Source organism: Populus alba, chromosome 15 (genome assembly GCF_005239225.2).
Source record: "Populus alba chromosome 15, ASM523922v2, whole genome shotgun sequence".
Classification (NCBI taxonomy): domain Eukaryota; kingdom Viridiplantae; phylum Streptophyta; class Magnoliopsida; order Malpighiales; family Salicaceae; genus Populus; species Populus alba.
This window is the reverse complement of record NC_133298.1, coordinates 14,234,549-14,251,807: the sequence shown is the minus strand read 5'-3', so window position 1 is coordinate 14,251,807 and position 17,259 is coordinate 14,234,549. Positions and strand designations below refer to the sequence as shown.

Here is a 17,259-nt window from a genome sequence, read left to right as displayed (position 1 = left end):
CATGTTAAAAATATTCTTAAACACATTTTTCTCAATACACATAACATCCAAATTATAGCAAATGAGATTAGCCTTCCAATAAGAAAGATGCTAAAAAATACTGCATTTTATTTAATTATAGATCACACCAAAACCAAAATCTTCTCTTTACCAGATTGAAAATTAAATACAATGTCCTTATACTGCAAGTGTAAACCCCCGCGTAAAGGGTTGAAGGTAATAAGAGTTCGACAAGAAATGAAAACTTGGGATGAAATGAAATGGATAAATAATGAGAATAATAACAATTTGATGTGTATTAGAGGGGATAATATCCAAAAATGAATTTAAAGGTGTTATTGAAGTTTAAATGAGGACTAAGAAGTTTAGTTAAAAATTCATAATATTGGCGAAACCGGTAATGAATTTTGATGGATGGAAGAATTAGGAAAAGTTCAAAAAAATATGTTTAAAGAATAAGAAAATAACACCAAGAATTATAATAGAAATGAGAAATAAAGAGTTAAAAAAAGAATGCTTTAAAAAAGAGCCTTAGGTTATGGTTTAATATCAATTGGAGTTTAAAATAAAGACTCATGATTTACGTAAAAAATACAAGGGACATTGATGGAAGGTAAAATTTTAATTAAACATAAAATTAACCTACAAGTTTCTGTTTTCAGCAGCCATAGATGGTTTTGGAGAGAGGTGGAGATTCACTCCTTTATTTTCTCAAAATTTCCTTAGAAAATTCACTGAAATGAAGAGAATAAGTTAAATGATGGAAGAAAAGAGTGAAAGGAAGGATCTATTGGCAATGTTTTATAAGAAATAAAAGAGAGAAAGTGACGGCTAGAGAGAGAAACAAGAGTTTAGAAGAGAAGAAGGTTGGAAACCTTGGAATTTATCTTTTGTTTGATGTGGGTAAGTGATAGCAAACCCTTTTTTTAAGCTTTAATAAGTTCTTGTATGATTTTCATGAATATTAGTTTATGGATTTGTGATTAAACTTAGTGTTTGATTGGATGATGAGTTATTGATGCTAAACTTGTTATGAGTTATGTTCTTGTGCATGAAATATTAATTAATGTGGCATTAAGAAGAATTTTGAAAGGAAGCACATGTTTCCCTTTGAATAAATATTTGGTCGACTATAATATGAAAAGGGGTTGGGTTTTGCTTAAATTCTTAATTGAAATGAATTAATTATGAGTTGGTTGATATAAAAATTATATATATGCTAGTTTAAATCACATGAAATCTTAAAAAGGAACCCTTGACTCTTTAACGGGTAAGTTTGGCCTAGGCAAAGGAAAAAAAAGGTTGATTGGTTGACATAATTGTTGTAATAATTGTATTGAATTATGTTAGGTGAAATGTAGAATTGTTAAGAAATTTGAAAGAAAATTCATGCCTTCTTTTTTGGATAGATTTGGCTAAAGTCATAATAGGAGGATTTGAGGTATTGCTTTCAATTGACATGAAAATGTTGTTAAATGGTGATTATATAATGTGCTTCAATGATTTGATTTAGGAAAAAAAAAAAACCATTGAGTGCAAACCTCATGGAATTAATCCACGAGGTTTCGGCCAAGTGAGAGGGAGATGTATGAATAGTGTTAAAAACATATTTCTTTGACTTATTTATTTATTTATTTATTTTTATGGAAAATCTTGAGAAAAATGAGGCAAAATCGAGTTCAAAACAATCATCAAATATTATCATGGAGTTTAGCGAAAAAAAAAAGAGGGGGGGGGGGGGGGGTGTTGCCGTTGCTTGAAAAATCCTGAGCCTCATTTCAGGATATCACATGTGAACACGTGCATGTACATGTTAATTTACAGGCAAAAACAAAAAAAAAACAAAAAACAAAAGGAAAGTGAATTATTTATTAAAAAAGGATGTTGAGATACAAAATGGCGCTTTACTCGTCTAAAAGTTCCATTAAACTAGGAGTATATAGATATGAATCATCATTAAAAAGCCAAAAATTCTCATAGCAATCACTTGTCAATATTGGCTCATGCATGCTAGTGATTTCTATTTCCTTTTCATGACTATCTTCTATCACATTTTGGAGTTCAGTTTCAGTCTTATTACTAGGAATTAACCTATCATTTGAACTTAAATTAGTATCGAAATTCGCCTCCATTTTTTTGGAGGATTTTGATGAGCTAATCTTAGATTTTCCCTTCTTAACCCCTAGTTTTATGCTCAAATGAGTGTTCCAATGATTCTTCACTTGATTATCTGTTCTTCCCGGAATCCGACCAGCAATTAGAGACCACCTAAAAAAAAATTGAAATTATAAGAACATACGTTTGGTATATTCAAAAACAAACAACAAAGCCCAGAAACTAGCTCTAATTTTAACGAGCACAAAAGAAGTGCTGATGATATTATCATTAAGAAACAATAGTATCATTGTCTCCACAGTGACGATCAATCAATTACATTCACCAACTTTATTAATAAATTAATCAAATAATCAATTTATTAAAATTTACCACGCATTTTTTAAGACTTGATTATGATGTTATATCTAGGAAAAAAGGATGAGATGATGCTAACTCAAAATTATATAACGTTGATAAGAGATGAAGAGAAACCTATTGCCAAGAAGCTTATGGAGCCGGATGATAAGGTCATCTTCTTCCTCTGAGAAAGCCCCGCGCTTAACACTAGGGCTTAGATAATTCATCCATCTTAACCTGCAGCTTTTGCCACCTCTCCTGAGGCCTAAACCACAGCATTCAAATCTTTTAGCTGATAAAAAAACAACACCACGAGCTCTAAAACTAGCACCAATCCCTAATTCTACATGGAAAGGTAAAGAAGAAATGCTAACCTGTGACTTTTGCTGCGCGATTCCACTTCCCTTTGCCATGCACCTTCACGTAATCCATCAAGATTCTATCTTCCTCCGCTGTCCACAGCCCTTTTCTATATTCTCTACTCCCAGCTCCTTCCATTGTTGTTGCAGCAAAATGACGTTTTATTGTAAATATGAAGATGTTTATAATTATTAATAAACCCTTTTCGAAGAGAGATTGCCAGAAAGAAGTTTTGAAACCCGTAGCATGCGCCCCAATATTTTATAGTTTATATATATATATATATATATATGGAGGATATGCATGAGAAGGAAGTCATTGATAGAGTGTCTGATGGGGTGGGGCTACGATTCCTTCCCCTTCCCCACAAATTATTGAGGTTTGAGCAAGTTTTTGAAGCAGTGGAAATTATGAGTCATGAGAAATGACAAAGTTCATTACAACAAGGTATCAATGGTGATCTAGGTGGCCCAGGGGAAGAAAACAGGCTTTTGTTGGTTACATAAGCGACAACAAATTATAAATGTGCGTGACTTTTCAATTGTCGGGCTACCAAAGATTCTCCAGCCCTCTCACGATCTGAAAATTACCACGTTGGCTACATCTAGGCTAGTACTTTTCTTAGTAATTTTTTATGATTATACTAGTTTAAACGAGCTGGGTTCGGATTAGATGTATTAAGAGGTTTTTTTATTTTACTTCAGCACCCTCAAACAAAAATTAGAGAATAACACATTCCATAAAACATTTAAGAAATTAATATCTTAGAGAGAGTCATATATATGATGTATGCAATTTCGAGTAGGAAGTATCACACATGACTTTATTAGAATTATAAAAGGAGAAGATAGTGAAAATAAAAATAAAAAATCTTGAAAGTATATCAAAAATCTGATAATAATATTAAGAGAATGTGTCTCATCATCTTTTAGAAGTCTGTATGACTCATTTTGATTTTTGTTATTGACATTTTTTATTGTAGGATTCGTTTCATTAATTTTTTTAATGATATATGTGACATCGTCATTGAAGCTTCTGAGTGTTTCTAAGATATTTTTTTTTTTTTTTATCTTGTCTCTCCTTAAATTAGATTTTTCCCAATCATTTTATAATTTAAAGAGTCATATGCGACTCGTGAATTACATATGTCCCTACAACTCTCTAAATTATGTTATTTTTTTTATAAAAAAAAATTGGATTGTGTTCTTTCTCAAAAAGAATTAACTATGAGCTCACACAAACTCCATTATGCTGCAGGCATTTGTTGGTTTTGACGAGCTAGATTTGGATAAGGTGCATTAAGAGTGCATTTGAGAAAATTATGACTTTTACCTTTGGATATGACTTTTGAAACACTACAAATTATAGCTTTTGAAAATAAAATATAGAAGGGGTTGCGATATTAGTTTTTAAAGTATTACCAAACAATTAAAAGCTACAGTCACAGCTAAAGCCAAAGCCACAATCAAATTCGTGATTCTCAGACGAGCACTAAAAGCACTTGCATTAGTTTTGTACTAGTTTGTATATCCATGCTATATATGTTGCATAGGATGGGGGTGAATTTTTCTATATGTAAAAAAATAAATATACAGGTCTAATGAAATTATTTATTATTGTCATTAAACTCAAAATAAAATCTATTTAAAAAAATATCAAGATAAGTTTTTCTATTTAAGTATCTCTTAGTTTATATTAGTTCGCGTAATGTTTTAATTGGAATCTTTTGTTTCTATTAAAAAATTCATTAAGATAAATTTTATGATTGTTAAATCAAGTTAATAAAAAAATATCGATTAAGAGGAAAAAAAAATGTTAATGTGATAAAATTATTGTCAAAATATATTTAAAAATCTTAATAATAAAAAATGAATTTCAATCGATTTTTCATGAACAATTATTATTATTATTATTATTATTATTACATCAAATATATAATAAGAAATTATTAAAATTAAAATAACAATTTATAATATTATTTAAGAACTGTGTGAAAATTAAAAGGTAAGTGAATCTAGTAAAAAAATTATAATAGTATTCAAATAACCCATGCACTTGACCCTACTTTGTTTTTTTTATTATTATTGTTAAAGGGATGGAGAACATGTCATTTATCCTTTATTTTTTTTGAAGAAAAAAAAAAAAAAAAAAAATGATAGATTATAGGTTGTTTGTCACAAATTATAAAATATCTGTATTCCCCCCGCACTTGAACTTGCATTGTCTATAGTGTCTCGCGTGTTAACCAACTAAGCTACTATATAGAAATGTTATAAGTTAGTTAAATATACTGCTTTACATTCATATAACACTAAAACATCCATAAACAACAAACAGTTGTTTTAGAGTAGTAGTATAATAATATGGAAAATATGTATATATGTTGAAAAGTAAGTATTTATGTCATTATCAGTTTTGAATTCAATAATTTAAATTAGATAAAATAATAAAAAGTTATTGCTTCTTTTATAGTGAAATTACTCATATGTAATAAATATAACAGCCATTATATAAGGAAGAGGATCTCAATTCAAAAAATATTATCAAAATTAAGAGTAATTAAAGGTGATGGATAACATGTTTTATATACAACTCACTTTCTTTAGAGGCCCATGAATAGAAAGGCCAAGGTGCGGACATAAATTTTTAGGCTCAATTACGTGCTGAGCTCAAATGTTAGTGGGTCTAATAAAATATTAAACTCGACACTCTTAAGTCCAATCATGTGCTAAACACAAATGTTTGTGGATCGAACAATACACTAGTCTCAACACCAATGAGCTTGGCTACGCATTGAACACAAACGTTCATGGGTCTTGCAAGATATTAGATCCAACATCATTGAGCTCATCTAAGTGCTAAGTCCAACACAAATGGATCTAGCAAGATGTCATACACAACTCTATTAGGTTCGTGTATGCACAAAGCCCAAACACTTATGGGTTTAGCAAGATATCAAACCTAACACCTTTGAATCCAGCTACATGCTTACACCAAATACTTGTGGGTCTAGAAATATATCAAACTCAACTCCGTTAGGCTCGACTACATGCTAAGGCCAAATGCTTATCAGTTTGGCAAGATAACAAACTCAATTTTTTTAGATTCGACTATGCGCTAAGACCAAGAGTGTTTAGGCCTGAAAAGATACAGATCAAATATCCTTTAGTTTAGAATCACTCTAGATCTAAATATATAATCAATGGTTTTTATTAACCTCATGTTAGGTTATGAGACTATTTTTAACTCTAAGATGTTAAAAGCTTAGAGTAATTATTTCCCAGCAACCCTAAATATATGAAAACCCTATAGGAGTTAGATATATTTCATTTGATATTAATGCTAATAAAAGGCTATTTTCAACAACTTTATTAATATTAATATTATATACAAAAATAAAATATGTAATTTTTTTACAGCTCTATTATCTAAAAAAAATTTTAATTTTTTTTTAAAAAAAATCAAAACGACGTCGTTTTAGCAGGGGTGTAAAAAGGTATTTACCCGCTCATTTTGTGTAAAAGAGCGGCATTAATATTAATATAATGGATTTTTTTTTTTATTGTGATGGGGTTAGTCCTCTTAGGGTAATCATTTCTCTATAGCCCTGCATTATTTATCTTGTCTCGAGGAAGCAGCAAAGAGCTTCTTCTCTTTTACAAAACAAACTACACAACCAACGTTAAAAGTCATCCTCCATGGATCTCCTTTCATCATGTCCAGTGCTTTGTCTTTGTAGGACCAGACAATCTAGGAGTGGATCTCGGAGTTGCAGGATAACGAAGGCGAGGAGGCATATGTTACCTGCACCTCATGGTGTTCTGACTGCCGAATGAACCGACTCTTATTTCTCAAGGGTTATGTCTTGGAAATCCTCCTGTTCCAACGCAGCTAATACCAGCTGGCGTTGTGGTCACAAATGGACTCAATGAGAGCTTGGATTATCTGGTGGAGGTTCCTCAAGACAAGATAAATAATGCAAGGAAGTATGTGTTCATGATTCTTGACAAATTACTTACACATTACCGGCTCAAAATAATTAACCAGTTTCAATAAGATTCAATGCCTCATCATATCCACAATTACAAATGCTGACTGATAGAAGCACTTGGAGAGATTCAATCAGAATCCTCAGCTTAATCATCTTCTAAACCCAAAGTAAATGGGAAAATAAGGCTTCAAAAGTAGTTGTTAATGTACATTTCAAGAAGTAATTGCCATTATAGGCCTCCAAAACTATGAGCTGGTGACAGTCGGTGTCTTCAAACTTCTGCGCACATGACCCTGCCCCTTCCAATTAACGACCATGGTGGATCCAAGAAACAACGTTTGCAGTCTTCTCTAATCATTCTGCGGTTACTGAAGTTCAGAAAATATGATTGAAAAAAAGCAAAAAAGAAAGCGAGGATGACAGGACTGAGTGTAGGGGGTTGAATCATAAATGCCATGAATTTACCTGAATTTTCTGGTGTAATTTCTCTGCCATAATTTTCTGCTGTGCCCCACTCAAAGACTCCAACTTGATAATTGCATTGACAACAATAATAACTGTTGATCTCCATCAGCTTTCACCAATATTCAAACACGAAAAACAAAAGTTTATAGTAATAGAAGTAGGACTTTTCAACACAAGCAAAACAGAGCAGTCTTGCGGACAAGAAAGCAGGCAAACATGCCTAAAGCAGGGGAAGACGCGAGAGCTTCTTGCCAAGTGCCTCAAGAACTGGACATGTTGGTGAGCTCAGCATTACTTTCCAGGATTTGCCTTCACAGCTCGAACATAAAGCAGAGCACCTACCTGTTCCAAGAAGCATGAATCAAAGGAAACATTAGAAGTGCAATTTCAGTTCTAAGTGTTCAGCTACAGTTTTTTGTTCATTTATGAATGCTGGAAGAAAGAAATAATCAAGGCTCTGCACCGAGCCAGAAGGCAGACTGTTTTGACAGTTGCAAAATATGGAATTTGTTGTGTTGGATTCTAAAATTGGATCACATCCACAGAATGAATGAGATTTTTGTAGTGATTAGGGGACTTCCAGTAAAATTGGCACAATTCATTTGACAGAGAAAATTAAGATTTGCTATAAAATCTGCTGAGATTGGAAACTAAAGTGAATAAATAACAGCAGCGGCAGCGGTGGGAAGGATACAAGACCTTACAAAATAAACTAAAGTGACTATCTAATGTTTCTCCTTACTCTAGAAAGGTCGGTTTTTTGTTCATCACCGCGTCAAATTATTTATCTTTTATAAGCAATTAGTTAACATCTCTTCTTGTTTCCAGGCAAACTTATCTGAGATGAATTCGACAATTTGATGGTAAACAAAAGGTGAAAGCTTATTCCTGAGATGTCAGTTAGGAACTTTCCTTGAAATCTTGAAGGTAAGTCATGTATAATGTCTTTGGGTGTAACCTCGTAAGTAGCAGGAGAACACTTGTTGAAAGTAATGATTGTTCAATGGCAAGCTGTATGGATAATATTGGAAGGGAAGGAAGCGGGCATTGATTGAGTGGTTGAGATTTGAAATAACGATGCAGACACCAACTCATTGAGTTTTTACTCGGAAACTAATGGAGTAAGTTTCGGTCGCAGCTATCTGATGTTTCCTATTACTCCAGATTGGTTGTTTTTGCTCATTAAAATGCTGTCAAACTATTCATCTCTTACAAGTAATTAACATGTCTCATCATCTCCAGGCAAGCTTAGCTGGGATGAATTGGATGGTTTGCTGGTAAAAAAAGTTGAAAAGCCTTTTCATGATGTGATCATTTAAGAGCTTTTCTAGAAAACTTGAAGGCAAGTCGTTAATTGTATTTACTTGAAATCTTGGAAATCGAGCTGAGGTAGGATGTCAAGATCAGGCAGCACAAACATTTGTTTCCAAAGAATGTTAGAAACTCTTGACGTTATTGCATGACAGGGGAGTCATCACCTGTAGATTCAACAACTCGACGTTCATGTTTGGTCAGTTGGTGAGGTATCCGATGACACATCCCCTCCACTGCGGTGTTCGAGTTTTGAGAAAAATATGTGCCGATGTCCTGTATGGGAAATCGTACTCCCTCGAATTTCCTTGCCGACCAGTATTGGATAACTACAAAGATCGATTCTCTTGTGTGGGACACTGCCAACAAAAGATAAAAATAGATTAGGTAAAAAAAGTTGAAAAGCCTTTTCATGATGTGATCATTTAAGAGCTTTTCTAGAAAACTTGAAGGCAAGTCGTTAATTGTATTTACTTGAAATCTTGGAAATCGAGCTGAGGTAGGATGTCAAGATCAGGCAGCACAAACATTTGTTTCCAAAGAATGTTAGAAACTCTTGACGTTATTGCATGACAGGGGAGTCATCACCTGTAGATTCAACAACTCGACGTTCATGTTTGGTCAGTTGGTGAGGTATCCGATGACACATCCCCTCCACTGCGGTGTTCGAGTTTTGAGAAAAATATGTGCCGATGTCCTGTATGGGAAATCGTACTCCCTCGAATTTCCTTGCCGACCAGTATTGGATAACTACAAAGATCGATTCTCTTGTGTGGGACACTGCCAACAAAAGATAAAAATTATATATAGCTAAAAGGCATCAGTGTTTTACTGTGGACTGCACTGTGCAGTCCACAGTAAAACCCTGTCCCTGTAAAGCAATGTTTTTTTTTTTTTTTTTTTTTTTTTTTCTTTTTTTTTTTTTTTTTTTTACGTTTATTTTTTCTTTCTGAGCTGTCCCTTTTTTTAAAAAAAAAAGTTTCTTTTTCTTTATTTTTTCTTTGTTTTTTTAATGGATATTTTTTAAAATTTTTTTTTTGTTAATGTTAAATTTTTTTATATCTCAAACTTTTATAACATGCATTCTGTGTTTAACAGGTTAACCTAGATTTTTTTTCTGATTTTTCTTTTTAATTAATTTTTTTGTTTAATTTATTTTATAAAATTAATTATAGGTTAATCTGGTTTCATGAGTTAACCAAATTAATTATGGGTTAACCTGTTAATTTTTTTTTATATGCAGTTATTAAACTTTCATGACGTGAATCTCAGGTTTGACGGGTTAACTTGGTTTGAGGGTTAACCCAATTAATTTAGATTTTTTTTTTTACTGTTTGCTTTTCTTTTTCTTCATTTTTTCTTTGTTATTTTTAATGGATATTTTTTTTTAAAATTTTTTTGCTAATGTTAAATTTTTTTCTATCTCAAACTTTTATAAAACGCATTCCAAATTTAACGGGTTAACTTAGAATTTTTTTTCTGGTTTTTCTTTTTAATTAATTTTTTCATTTCCACAGTAAAACACTGATTCCTTAGGCGTTTTTTTTTTTTTTAAGTTGTCTTAGTTTTTTTAGCTGTTTTTTTTATGTTTTTTTGAGATTTTTTTTTGCTACTTCCTTTGTTTTTTTTTAACAAAATTTTTTTGTTTAATTTAGTTTATTAATGTTTAATTTTTTTTGTTTAGTTGTCAGATTTTCATTATACGTTTACCGGATTTAACAGGTTAACTTGGTTTGACAAGTTAAAATAGAATTGTTTTTTTTTCTTTTTTTCTTTTTAATTAATTTTTTTTCGTTTAGTTTAGTTTGTTAATGTTAAATTTCTTTATATTTAGTTATTAGACTTTCATGACATATATCCCGAGTTTCACGGGTTAACCTGGTTTCACGGGAGAACCCAGTTAATTCTGGGTTGACCCGTTAATTTATTTATTTATTTTTATTTTCATAAATTTTTAATTTAATTTAGTTTGTTAATGTTAATTTTTTTTTTTATTTAGTTATCAGACTTACATGATACAAATTCTGAATTTAACGGGTTAACATGGTTTGACAAGTTAACCCGGATTAGTTTTTTGATTTTTTCTTTTTAATTAATTTTTTTCATTTAGTTAAGTTTGTTAATGTTCACTTTTTTTTATTTAGTTACCAGACATTCATGACACCGATCCAGGGTTTAATAAGTTAACTTGGTTTGACGAGTTAACCTGAAATTTATTTTTTGTGCTCTTTTTTTTTATTTTAAATTAATTTTTTTCATTTAATTTAAATTGTTGATGTTAAATTTTTTTCTATTTAGTTATCAAACTTTCATGACACGGATTCCGGGTTTGACAGGTTAACCTGGTTTAACGAGTTAGCCCGGTTAATTCCCCATTAATTTGTTTTTTCATTTTTAATTATCAAACTTTCACGATGCGAATTCAAGGTATGACGGGTTAACCTGGTTTGAAGGGTTAACCCAATTAATTCATATTTTTTTTTCTTTTTCTTCATTAGTTTTTTTCTTCCTGTTGGTTTTTTTTTTTTGTTTTTTGTTTTTAACTAATCTATTTAATTATCACATTTTTATGACACGGCCTTGCAGCTAAACCCGCGTCCAATGCTATTGGGTTTGGTATTGTAGTCCAAACACTTTTATGCTAAGGGTTAATCCAAGTTTAATGTTATTGTTAATATTATAAATATTACTCTTGGATTAGACGTTGCAACCAAACCTAAGACTCTTGGGTAAAATTTTGCAAAAAAACCTAACATTTTTAGATCCTGACTATTTTTGAAATGCAAAAAATAATTGACCCGCGGCATCGCGCGGGGCATATAACTAGTAGATTACGAAATTGGAACTACTTGGACCAATCCCTACCGACCTGCACCTTCTCTTGTCGCCGAGGCCAGAAGGGAACAAAAAATATATCGCCGAGAGATGGTCAAGATAATTATTCTAGACAGGAAAACCGTGAACTTTATATTTTGATATTTCTTGGTGGATAATGGTTTTTGTAGTGGACGTCATATGCAGGACCTTCGGAGTTCAGACAACTCTTGTGCGGAGCCCACCATTATCATACCTCGGGAGGAGTAAGAAAACTTCTGGCTCGCCTGCTTACATCCATTAGAGACCTGTCCTCTCAAGCTGTTTTCTTCTCTCAACGGGCTATGTGCTAGCACATCAGTACAGCAAATATATTTTCCAGTAAATTTCACTTTCTTTTCGCTTTAAATTAATGTATATCAAACTGAAATATTCAAATTGCATCAATTAATTCCAAGCCATTTCTGCTTCGGACAGTGATATGTTTTTTGGGGGGAGAATCTATGGTGTAAAAGACAAACCGAATTAAAAGATTTAAAGATGACGGGCTATGGTAAAAAGAAAAGAAATGCTTTAACTAGGCTTGAAAAGCTTCTCTCTTTTTTTTTTTGAAATATAAAGACCGTATATACTAGCTTTGGTGCACGTCATTCATCCCGAGGTTAGACTATTTTTTGTGCTAAAAAATATATATAGGTATTTAAATAGGATAAACAAAAATAGAAAAAAACTAATCATAATAATTCTATAACAATGTTAATTACAATTAAGCCAAATATAAAATAATTTGATAAACTTACGGTTTAAATCATATGAGATAAAAATTTTAAAAAAATTATAAATTTTTTTTAAAAATAAATATATTAACTTTTTAAATTCGTAATACAGGTCAATAGACCAAAGCACTTCAATCTAGAAAAAATATAAAATTTAATTTTTTAATTAATTAAATATTAAAAGATAAAATTAAAAAAATTAATTTTATAAAAGAATTTTAAAGAGTAATAATTCAAAAAAAATAATTTGTCAAAGCCCCACTTTATTATAATAATAATAATAATGAATAGTAGATTGTATCTAGACGTAAGAAATTTTTTTTTTTTTTTTGTCGGAATTTTCTTTTCAGTTTGATGCTCGAAAGCAAGCCTGGCCATGCTATTTTGCTCTGTCATAAATAATCCTCAATCTAAATGGTTGCGCTACCAAATTTCTATCCAAACCCTAAAATAAAGGTACGAAATAACGAATAAGTAGTGCTTCCACAATTTCACCGCAATCTACTCAAACAACCTTCATAAAAGCTCCTTTGTCTTTTCCCTGGGTGCAAAATTAGCTTCTGGAGTTTGTACTGCTAGTAAATTTGAAGACGCGGGACATGAACGTTAGGCAAATATGGTTGCACACATGAATTCTTTCAGCTAGGTAGGCCACCAGTTGTATGAGCTAGGTGTAAATAACCTCGAACCACCCCCTTGTCCCTTCGCTCTTCTTTTGAGATAACCTCGAGCTACCTTGAAGCATGCAGTCAAAGCTGCCATGGCTAGGCAAAGAAAAGGTACCAGGAGGAGATTAACTGCCCTAGCGGTCCTTGAAAAACATTTATGAAAAGAGTTACTGGTTTAGCTTTCCACCCGAAGCCACTTCACTTGTTAGTTGAATTATTGGAAAGCATTTGGGACCCCCACAATCATAGAAAATGGAAACTAAAATCAGTTCATCATACACAACTTGCAGACAGGCCCTCGTCTATTAAATTGCCATCAAACCCTAGAATATCAGGAAGCAGGAGGGATCATGATTGGTCCCCTACTGAATAACAAAAGGAAAAGATTAGGTTAGAGCAAAGGATCCAACTTTCCTTGATGGCGATGGATGACATGCTACGAGTAAGATTAAGAATACTATCAGAAGCAACAACTCTTGCACCAAATGATGGCATCCTATTATCAAATGATAAATATCCAATCATAAAATTCTTGGAGGCATTACAATACAAATGAATCCATAGTTTCTTGATCATTATGTGGGAGAAACCCTAACATCACCAATGATTTACAGCAGTAATAAACAGTAAGGTACACAAAAAATAAACTTCAATAAATATGAAAATGAAAATCAATAGGACAACCAAACCCATGCCTGCAGTTGTTTCCAGATAAGAATCTATGAGAACACCAACCACCTATTGCTTTCTTCTTTTCTTTTGGTTTCTTTTCTTCTTAAATTAACTCCTATAATACATTCTGTTCAGTTTGAATAAATACAGCTATACATGTAACATCTTTATGATACCGTAATGCCATCTTTGTTTATGTCATGAGAGTTGCCATCAAGGAGGTTCTCCAGTGACCTAGCTTTTCTGCTCCGAGCTCTTCCCGCTTCTTTCAACAACTCGGCCAACCTTTTTTTCTCATCAACAACATCGGGATTTGCTGTCCCAAGCTTTTCCTCTCTCATCTCAACTACATACTCTAAGATTTCAATTGCATCATCCAACCTGTGATAATACGTTACAGAGCACCTCAGCTCAGCTTCAATTCAAATTTGTTATGCATAGGAAAAATGCATATGCACACATACATAAAATCAGCCAAACACATCCAAGATTTACAACTTTAGTATTTTATTTGCTACAAAGTACCAAGAGAAGGAAAAAAACCACAGCCATTGGGTAACCATACCACCGAACATCACTTTGTGAGATGAGCAACATAAACAACTTAAACAATGTAAAGCAAAATGATAATAAACTTTTGACAGATGCATATGAGGATAAAAGACACAAGAAGTGATAAAGGGTGCTCACCTGCCCATGGCATCGTAAGTGCCAGCAAGATTGCTATATACCCCAAGAGTGTCAGGGTGATATGGTCCACACTCTTGTTCTAAAATAATCTTGGCTTCCTCAAACAACTCTGCTGCCTCATTAATAGCATAGCGCTGAACACAGGAGAGACCCATTTGGTTAAGAGCAATGCCAAAGAAGGCAGATTTCTTCTCTCCACTTGCACGGAGCTTAGAAATTGCATTTTTGAAGGAGTTGTAAGATTCAGAATAATCTCCCATCATGTAGTACATGACCCCCATTTGGGCTTCGATTCCAGCAATAGTGCTTTGCTGACCAGGGGCATCATTATATATCTTTAATGACTTTCCAAGCAACTTGATTGCCTGATCAAGCTCATTCATTGATTCATAGATAGCAGAAACATCACTGAGACCACTAGCGATCTCCTCTGGAGGGATCCCTGGAACAGGCTTTTCATAAATCCTAAGGGCATTCTCACAATACGATTTAGAGTCCCTCAACTTCCCAGTTTTGTTATATAAATCAGCCAAACGAACAAACACTGAAGCAACAGATGGATGATTCTCTCCTTTCGTTGTCTTAAAAGCTGTGAGTGCTTTTTGATAAGCAAAAACAGCCTCGTCATACCTAGACAAAGATAAGTAAGCATCTCCAATGCCACAATCAATAGAGGCCACCTCAGATTCCTGGCCATTTGCCACCATGGCCATACTGGCTAACACAAGATGCTCAAGAGCAGCCTCATGATCTCCCTTTGTTTCACATATAAGACCCATAAGCCGTCGATCTGCTGCTTCTTCTAGAGAAGCAGGAGAACCATTCTCTCTATGAATGTCTAGAGCCATCTGACAAACCATCTGAGCATCATCAAACTGCAATGCTTGAACATGGGCCTCAGCCAAATATCTACAAGTCTCACCGACTCTAGGGTCAGTTTCTCCCAGAACTTTTTTCTGCACCTCCAATCCTGTTGAGTAGCAATTTGTTGAATTCTCAACCTGGCCCAGCATCGCATAAGTATCACCCAACTGCATGTAACCAGCAAACTTGGCAAGGGCATGCTCTTGGCCTTCCTCAGGCACCGGAATCTCAATTGAATGCTCAAGGATGGGAATGGCCTCTCTGTACTGGCCTATGCTGCAGTGTATTGCTGCTGTGACATGCAAACACATTACCAGTTCTAAACTGGATTTACCATTTGCACATATTTCAAATGATTTTGATGCTCGAAGAGCTAATTCAAGAGCTTTCTGAGGATTATCCCCCGAAGAAACCAAATCCCTTGCTTGCTTTAGCAAAAACCGGCCAAGATCTGGATTATCTAACCCCGATTCATCCTTCGTTCCATTCAGTAACTTCACTCCACCCGGAGGAGAATCCCTTCGTTTCTTCATTAATCTGTTTCCTACATTTCCTTTTTTCAAATTCTTATCATTCCATTTATCAATAGGAGGTTTCTCTGGAGGACTTTTTCCCTTAGGACTCAACTTTGATGACGCTTCAGATTCCAATTGCTTCTTGGAGGAGCTTGAAGAAGCAGACTTGGTGCTTGCAGATTTGATCTTTTCCAATTTCCCTGACTTCTTGCTCCCTGATGAACTTCCCTTCTTAGAAGAAGAGTTGCTACGAGTGTCATGCTCAGGCTTATCCACTTCCTCCTCTTCCATTATCTCAACCTCTCTCATCTCTCCTCCTACCAGATGGCACAACTCTGAATCAATCCTAGACTCTTCACCATCAGATGCAAAGCTATGCCTAGAGGGGGACTGATCAGAACTCTGCATATCACATACATTCTCATAAAGCTGCTCGATGGAGGTGTCAACCACCCCATCAACAGCCACACCATGAACAGCAACTGCATCAACAGGAGGATCTAGGCCAGGGCCAGCACTGTGAAGGCCGTGGGGGCTCGATGCACTCCTAGGAGACTTATTAGGCACAGAATTTTCCTTCATCGGCACTGAGTTTCCGTTCATTTCATTCACTATCGCTTCCTCGTTAATTCCATCCATAACAATTCCAGGCATATTTATTCACCCAAGTCCACGAAAACACCGAGTTCCAATATATCAACTGCAAGAAACTTTTCATAAAAAAGATGAAGGCAAGCTATATACACAATTGGTACTTTAGATCCAAACAAGATAATCATATCTTTATGCAAGCTATCTAATTATAAACAAACTGAACCAACCAATACACATGTAGCTAATACATGAAAACAAAGTCAACTAAAACCAAAGCAAAAACAGCAAAACGATAACATCAAAACCTCAATTCTTTAACTTCTGGGTCAGACAGCCCATCTAACTTTCCATGCTTGCAACAACCAAAAAAAATAAAAATTAACGTTCCTTAATTGGATCTTTTCAAAAATGTTTTCAAAATTCAATAAAATGAACCCTTATAATATAAAGTTCATCAATAACCAATACAAAACAACACAAACCCACAAATTATATAAATGACAAAACAAAAATTCATTGAACAAAAAAGACAACTTCAATTTTTTTTTACCTCTCAAAGACAGAACATAAATGCCAAGAAAAAAGAAAAGAAGACAACATTAATTAATAAACTCAGTACCTTAAGAACCAGTCATGAAAGAAGATTCCGAGGTGATATGTTATCTGGGTTTTAAACAGGAGATATCGACTCAATGCTCGCGCTAAGCCAAGAGAAAAAGAAAGAAAAAATCTTTAATTTAGTTTTTGTATCCTGTCTCTCTCTGTCTCTCTGTGTGTGTGTGTATATAAATAGGCAGATGGGAAAAAAAATAACACAAGGACAAAATGGGAACTTGAAGAGCTTAGCTGGTTAGAAATGAAAATGGGAGTTCAACAAAGATAAATAAATGAATAAATAAAAATATTCCTGCAGAGGTGGAATGTCAGAGTCAGCGAGTGAAAGGATAAAGAAGGGGACTTTTCTCCTACCCTATAGTCAGACCTAAATAGCGCGGGAGGCCTGCAACTGCCGATCTGCTTTCTGCCCCTTTTTCCCTGTTTAATGAGATCTTGACACGTGGCAGTTGGATCATGTTTATGATGAG

At 33.7% G+C, this 17,259-nt stretch overlaps 2 protein-coding genes across 3 annotated transcripts; both read right to left on the bottom strand.

Annotated features, from left to right (window-relative positions):
* Window positions 1–1,844: 1,844 nt before the first annotated feature.
* On the bottom strand, window positions 1,845–3,189 carry LOC118052002 (uncharacterized). The gene is made up of 3 exons (XM_035062809.2): window positions 2,829–3,189; window positions 2,590–2,719; window positions 1,845–2,268 (listed from the first exon to the last, which is right to left on the bottom strand). Exons 1-3 carry the CDS (start codon window positions 2,950–2,952, stop codon window positions 1,905–1,907), a joined length of 618 nt encoding a protein of 205 aa, XP_034918700.1. The 5' UTR covers window positions 2,953–3,189; the 3' UTR covers window positions 1,845–1,904.
* Window positions 3,190–13,386: 10,197 nt separating this feature from the next.
* Window positions 13,387–16,960, bottom strand: LOC118052003 (protein KINESIN LIGHT CHAIN-RELATED 3). Of its 2 annotated transcripts, none has more exons than XM_035062811.2 (3): window positions 16,794–16,960; window positions 14,202–16,290; window positions 13,387–13,892 (listed from the first exon to the last, which is right to left on the bottom strand). In XM_035062811.2, the coding sequence occupies exons 2-3, from the start codon at window positions 16,232–16,234 to the stop codon at window positions 13,679–13,681; spliced, it is 2,247 nt and encodes a 748-aa protein (XP_034918702.1). In that variant the 5' UTR covers window positions 16,235–16,290; window positions 16,794–16,960; the 3' UTR covers window positions 13,387–13,678. The 2 variants fall into 2 exon arrangements, with proteins under 2 accessions (XP_034918702.1, XP_034918701.1); XM_035062810.2 differs by having other exon boundaries at window positions 14,202–16,280; window positions 16,794–16,959.
* Between the last annotated feature and the right edge of the window lie 299 nt (window positions 16,961–17,259).